This window comes from Aplysia californica, unplaced genomic scaffold, assembly GCF_000002075.1.
Source record: "Aplysia californica isolate F4 #8 unplaced genomic scaffold, AplCal3.0 scaffold01106, whole genome shotgun sequence".
Taxonomy (NCBI): Eukaryota; Metazoa; Mollusca; class Gastropoda; order Aplysiida; family Aplysiidae; genus Aplysia; species Aplysia californica.
In genome coordinates this window covers 102,718-110,160 of record NW_004798376.1, presented here as the reverse complement: position 1 = coordinate 110,160, position 7,443 = coordinate 102,718, and the positions used below count along the sequence as shown (strand labels likewise).

The window sequence follows — 7,443 nt, the reverse complement described above, 5'->3', positions numbered from 1 at the left end:
TGAACAAAATGGGAGGGGAGGGGAAGGAGGGAGGGAGGGTGAAGGGAGGTGGGAGAGGGGGGGAGTGGGGGGAGAAGACGGTTTACGAAATATACACAAACGAACAAACTACCTATGATAAAATGAATTGGTGAGTTTTGTTTTTGGGGTTTTTTTTGTTTTAGTAGAAGTTTTGCAGCGCTTGCAACACAATAAGGTCATATAAATGCCGAAGATTAGAGGTGTTACAAGAGAGTAATAAACATAAAAAAGAAGCAGGGAAGATAAGGATGATAGATGTTTAATAGGAAAGAAGGAGCAAACCACACCAGAGCACCCGCCAACCACCCACGAATGGTTGAGTTCTAGTAAGAGTTTTACGGCTCTTGCAACCAGGGTGTCCAATGATACCCTACTACTTTCAAAAATCCTACCTGAGGATTAATTTTAAAAATCCTACCACCTGTTCTTTGAAGCGATTATGCAAAGACAAGAAGACTTTGAGCAAACAGTAGAACTCTGTCTCGCTCATTTCCTTGTAGGTTGCGGTCTTCACTTTTCCTCTCTCACAAGTTCCCGAATCCACGCATAAATCAAAATGTGAGGCATCGTGGTGAAATCAGGCGCTCGTCAAAATAATGAAATCAGAGAAACAAGCATTTTTCCACCAGTTTGCCAATTGTTGTTTTTTGCCTCACCACCTTTCGTGTCCATATAAAAACACACATTTTCGTGTGAATTTTACTTTAAAATGTTGGTTAAAGGCACAAAATATGTCATTTCATTGTTTTCAAGGACTCTCAAGCTATTGAAATTTTCAAACTTTGGTGGCCATTTTTTCGTTAATTTTACCACGGAAACCAGCTGACACACACCTCCTTCAATCGCAAATATCTCGACTGCTATATAAGATAAGATGGATGGGTATTTTTTCAGTGAAAGCAAGGCAAATATAGAAGCTTTCGGATGACACCAATAACTCCACTTGCCCAAAAATTGACGAGCGCCAGATTCAACCCGTCGTGACAGTATAACACGGATAGGTCAAACACAGAACACTCGCAATCACGCATCCGTCGAACTGTGCTTGCGGTCCCCCTTTGTTGTTTTTTCTTTTCTTCTTTATCTTTGTAAGATATCCCTCGAACTACGGATCCCTCCAGCTACCGAGGCCGGTCATGACGAATTCGAACTACCCGTGTTATACTGTGACTCCGATAAAGACTATAAAATGGACTGTCGGGTTTTAGGAAAAGTTTTACAGCACTCGCAACGCAATTAGTTCATATAGGTGTTGAAAATAAGAGGTGTTATTAGAGATTAAGTTATATAAAGAAAAGAAGGAGGAGAGAAGAGGATGACAAAGTTTGACAGGAAAGGTGGAACAAGCCACTCTGGAGCGCCTGCCAGCCACCCACGAAGTTCGTAACTAAATACGTCATGTATAAAAATTCCACTACTAAATATCACGCCACTGTTTTAGTATTAGTTTTAGTAAGAGTTTTACGGCACTTGCAACACAATAAGGCCATATAAGTGCCGAAGATTAGAGATGTTACAAGAGAGTAACAAACAAAAAATAGAAGGAGGGGAGATAAAGACGATAGATGTATGACAGGAAAGAAGGAGCAAACCACACCAGAGCACCCGCCAACCACCCACTACGCCACTGTGGCTAGGACAAAAACACTGAAAAGAAAGTAGAAGGAAAAGACTAGATACAGGGATGCCATTCAACTTTTTTGAAAATAGCTGAAAATCCACGCGCCACCGTCCCGCTAACATATGAATATCAATTTGAAACCCAAAGGGTGTACATAGAGAGAAATGACTTGCTGAGATTAACGCAAATCTTCCAGGGTTTTTTTCTCCCCGTCATTTGAACTTATGGCGAAGTCTTCGTTTTTCCGTTATTTGAACATTTGGCGCAAGTTGTTGTGTGTGTGGGGGGTTTTTTGTTGTTTTTTTCCAACGATAGATTCTATCTCGATCTCAATAACTGAATAGCGGATCAGGATCAAAATACTGAAAATACCGGAAGAAAACGAAAAAGTTGCATCCCTGTAGATAGACAGACAAAAACGTGCCCACACCCACCAAACGCCCACCGGTCCGCCAAAGCAGCGCATGTAGTATGTGAAACACGCCGTGTAGCATACCTTGAGTGTGTTCCTGTGCTCATCTGTCAAGAGAAGGATCAACAAGTTGAGAGCCTTCAGCTGCTCCAGGGTCTTTGGGATACCTGGCAACACAAGCGGGACAAATGAGGGGAAAAAGAGGACAAAAATAAGACAAATAATAATAATAATAATAATAATAATAATAATAATAATAATAATAATAAGAGCATTTGTATCCCGCCTTTCCCCACAACATGGGCCCAAGGCGTACACAGGAGATTAAAAACGCATTCATACTAACACCACACAAATTCATCATGTGCACACTTTTTCACAGCACTATTCTTTCAATCAAAAAAAAAATATTGGGGTGGGTGGGTGGTGGTGGTGAATTAGGGGGGGGGGGTTTTTTGTGTTTTAATAAGTGTTTTACGGCACTTGCAACAAAATAAGGTCATTTAAGTGACCAAGATTAGAGTAACATACACAAAAAAGAAGGAGGGGAGATAAATTGTTTTATTATAGTAGAGGGTTTTACGGCACTCGCAACTGCATAAGGTCATATGAGCGCCAAGGGGTGGGTGTCAACAGAGAAGTCCTTACAGGGAATCAGACTTATTCTGCTCACCTCTCTAGCTTCAAAAGCACAAAGTCTGCTTCGACTATCAAGGCATTCCGGAAATAGCAGGTCACAAGAGAGAGACAAACATACAAAAGAAGTAGAGGAAAATGACAATAGTAAGGATTAAGAAAGAAAAAGCAGCAGTTCCCTGTTGTAGATCAGGCACAGTTATGAGCGTGACATGAATTAGCCAAGCCGGACAAATGAGGAACAAAAGTGGACAAAAATAAGACAAATATTGGGGGAGGTGAATTACACAAACTTTAATGAGGGTTTTTTTCTTGTTTTAGTAAGAGTTTTACGGCACTTGCAACACAATAAGTTCATATAAGTGACGGAGATTAGAGGTGTTACAAGAGAGTAACAAACACAAAAAAGAAGGAGGGGAGATAAAGACAATAGATGTTTAATAGGAAAGAAGAAGCAAACCACACCAGAGCACCCGCCAACCACCTAATGAGGGGCAAAAGGAAGCAAAACTGATATTGAATTAGGGGCCCCTTGAATTAGATGAAGGACAAAATGGGCTGAAAATAAGGTAAATGTTAAACAATGAATGAGACGACTGAAGGACAAAAGGGGGCAGAAATGACATAAAAGAGGGAAGGGGAGGGGGGGAATGAAGATAAACGGAGGCAGAAACTGAGATTCCAAGATTTTCTTAAGGATTCAGTTTAACAAATAATGCCAAATCTTCTTACTTTAGTTTTGTACAGCTATCTCAATTTTCAACAAATAAGCAAACATTATTGAGGTTAGATAATTTGAAAATAAGTAATACTTTAACTCATATTGTCTGAAACATCTGTTTCAAGGCTATTTTTTATCTCTTTGCAAAAGCAAACATCCAGAAGTAGGGCAAAATCCAGATAATTTCAGAACACCAGATTTCCAGATTCATCCGCAAAATCATCATCTCAAAAAAAAAAAAGCAGACTCCCTAAAATAATGGTCAAAACAATAGATTTTAGAATTAGTAAAAGTTTTACGGCACTTGCAACACAATTGGTTCATACAAGTGCTGAAGATTAGAGGTGTTACAAGAGAGTAACAGACACAAAAAAGAAGGATCTCCCCTTCTTCTTTTTTATGTTTGTTACTCTCTTGTAACACCTCTAATCTTCTGGCGCTCATACGACCTTATGCAGTTGCTTGCGCCGTAAAACCTCCACTAAAACTAAAACGTCAGGGACACACACTTACTGCTGACTTGTGGGAAGGCGTCCAGGTAGTCGTAGGAGAGCAGCGGGACAGGAAGTTCCCGCAGGAACTGTTTGAACACCACTGCCACATCATGAGGGCCCGCATCCCCCCAGGCAAACAGGCCCTGGTAGAACTTCTCCTCTAGGTCCTGGCGCAGTTGCTGGGACAGACACACAGACAGACAGACAATCAGACAGACAGACAGACAATCAGACAGATAAACGGACAGACAGACAGATAATCAGACAGATAGACAATCAGAATGATAAATAGACAAACAGACAGTTTAGTTTTAGTAAGGGTTTTATGGCACTTGCAACACAATAAGGTCGTATAAGTGCCAAAGATTAGAGGTGTTACAAGAGAGTAACAAACATAAAAAAGAAGGAGGGGAGATAAAGATGATAGACGTTTGATAGGAAAGAGAAGAAGCAAACCACACCAGAGCACCCGCCAACCACCCACAAAATATGTAAAAAAAAAGTTTTTTTAAAATTCAGCTCGCATTAAAAGAAAGTAAGCTTGACAAAAATGAAAGTGTTAAAAAAAACCGTCAGCTTTAGTAGACAAAAGTAAGAGACAAACATCAGTTTGGAAAAAAAAACGTCTGACATTTGGTCGCTTTTAAGGACAAGTGGGCTATCCCGAAAAATGCTGTTTTGAGATTCTTTAAAAGACAAGGAGATCTTTCTCTATAACCAAACGTTGTTGTTATTGTTGTTATCGATCAAGAGCAATAACCAAACAAATATACACACCAATGAAACAAAACTTCTCCTATAGGTAGGGCAATGCTCACTTTTGGTGTGGGTCAAGATTTCTGGAAACCCCCAAAATTTGGGTTAGCCCGCTTGTCCTTAATATATAAGAGACCAATTCTCCTGGGTCAGTGTGTGAGCTGACCACGAGCTCCCTGCCTCACCTTAGCCCTTGTGTCAGCCCCGGACACACGCAGGATGCCCTCGGTCGTCAAACCTTCCTTCTCCAGGAAGTTCACCATCTGGAAAAGAAAAAACATTTGTATTGTTGGAAGTTTCAGTTCCGTTCAGTTTGGTTATTTTATCTTTTTTTTTTTTTAAAATAAATCTTAGTAAGAGTTTTACAGCACTTGCAACACAATAAGGCCATATAAGAGCCAAAGATTAGAGGTGTTACAAGAGAGTAACAAACACAAAAAAAGAGGGAGGGGAGATCAGGACGATAGATGTTTGATAGGAAAGAAGGAGTAAACCATACCATAGCACCCGCCAACCACCCACTCAGTCTAGTTAGACTTTCATGATGAGGCACATTCGAGAGTCAACTTTTTTTTTCTTCTCAAAACATGGGGTTTTTTTCTTTATAGAACTGCACCAAAAAAAACACTGGTTTTTTTTTTAATTTTTTTTTTTTAAGTGCAGCAAAAGCAGTATACCATTTTGTACAAACCGCTACATATTCTCTTCGCGCAAATCAATTGCTTTCCTCGAGTCATATGAATTTGCTTGTGGAGGATCCAAAGCACACCAGAGCTCCCACCAGTTACCCACTAAGTAAAAATATCAGGAATTCAAATTTCCAGATTTTATCCTTCTTTGTTTTAGTAAAGTTTTTACGGCACTCGCAACTGCATAAGGTCATATGAGAGCCTGAAGAATGGAGATGTTACAAGAGAGTAACAAACATAAAAAAGAAGAACAGAGCACCCGCCAACCACCCACCCAGATTTATCCAGAACTTCATCCCTGAGAGAGCAAAGCATAGAGAACTCACAGCCTGAAACACCAGAGGAATGTCCGTGCCTGGAGATCTCTTCTGGTCCCGCTCTACTAGCAAGTCTAGGGGAACTCCGAAGATCCCTTGGTCTGAGAATGTACAGAGATATATTATATATTATATGTATCCTACAATAGTGTGTGTGTGTGTGTGTGTGTGTGTGTGTGTGTGTGTGTGTGTGTGTGTGTGTGTGTGTGTGTGTGTGTGTGTGTGTGTGTTTTCATCACACAAAACAAGTAAGACGAAAGACAAAATTTGACATGATCAATAAGACAAACAACAGGAAGTACCATGATCAGCAATGTCTGGTCCAGACCTGATCTCAGAAGAGGAAGTGTAACGAAAAAACAAAACCGAAAAAAAACTCGAAGTTCTCAGATGCGTCACTACATCATGGGACCGCGGTACTGACCCTTCATCTTCTTCTTCCTCTTGGGTCGCGAGTAGACGATGCTGTAGTGGTCAAACAGTGCGGTCAGCTCGATGTGTGCCAGGGACTTGATCTTGTCCATGTCGCACTCCGCCAGGTCCCCAATTAGGGTCACACCCAGGGGGTCGGGTTTGGGCTCAAATGCCTGCAAGTGAGGGAAAAGTAAGTGTGTGGGTTAAACGCCCCTACCAACAGTATGAGGTTATTTTTAAATGCCTGCAAGGAAATGACAGAGTTACTCAAAATAACGAGAATAAATAAAATGTAGGCGTTTTAATGCCCTCATCGACACAAAATTAAAATTGTTTAGAAGCTGGGCTTCTGAGCCTGCCTGCCACGGCTAACCAGGGTTAAAAGGGATAATAATAATAAATGACATTTATATAGCGCTCAACCCCGTTTATTAAAGTACACAGGCTCTGAGCGCTTTACAATACAGTACAACATACAACAGTAACCTAAAACGCTGTGTTCTGACTAAAAGAAAATCACTCCAAATATTCAAAAGATTAATTTAAAAACAGAAACGACTTCAGCTGACATTTGAAAGAATCAAAAGATTTGATCTGTCTTAAAGTACTTGGTAAAGTATTCCAGATCTGGGGGCCTTGGTATTCAAATGATACAACATTCCAATGAAAAAAAGACAGAGAATCTCCACAAACATCCCCCCCACTCAGGAATCGAACTCAAATCTCCTGACAGAGACAGCGAAGTGCCCTAAGCACCACGCCACAGGCGCCGGCCAACCCAGAAGAGAGACAAAGACACTCAACAATACATTTTCCCTAAGTGGTTAATTTTAGTAGAGGTTTTACGGCGCTCGCAACTGCATACGGTCATATGAGTGCAAGAAGATTAGAGGTGTTAGTTACAAGAGAGTAACAAAACATTTAAAAGAAGAAGGGTAGATAAGGACGATAGATGTTTGATGGCCTATCAGAAGAAGTAAACCACACCAGAGCACCCGCCAACCACCCACTTCCCTTTGTGGGACTGAACCTCCCATCCCTAGGCCTGTACGGCAAACACTGTAACCACTCCACCACACAGACATGACGCTGGTGCACCGACCCGACACCATCCTGGTCCGTCACAACACGTAAACATGACCCCGTGGGTGGTTGGCAGGTGCTCTGGTGTGGTTTGCTTTTTCTTTCCTATCAAACGTCAATCATCCTTATCTCTCATCCTCCTTTTTTTTTGAGTTTGTTACTCTCTTGTAACACGTCTAATCTTCAGCACTTATATGACCGTATTGTTTTGCAAGTGCCATAAAACTCTTAATAAAACTAAACTAAACATGACGCCTGACCCAGTCAGTCTCCCCCCCC

The 7,443-nt window shown here is 41.0% G+C and overlaps 1 protein-coding gene across 1 annotated transcript in view; it reads right to left on the bottom strand.

Annotated features, from left to right (window-relative positions):
* The window catches only part of LOC101862083 (rho GTPase-activating protein 18), a gene marked incomplete in the record, with an annotated part of 36,002 nt that overhangs the window by 7,658 nt on the left and 20,901 nt on the right, over nucleotides 1–7,443 (bottom strand). The window contains 5 exon segments of the mRNA XM_013090011.2: nucleotides 2,139–2,221; nucleotides 3,925–4,084; nucleotides 4,847–4,924; nucleotides 5,677–5,768; nucleotides 6,092–6,254. Of these exon segments, the coding sequence (XP_012945465.1) occupies nucleotides 2,139–2,221; nucleotides 3,925–4,084; nucleotides 4,847–4,924; nucleotides 5,677–5,768; nucleotides 6,092–6,254 (576 nt within the window).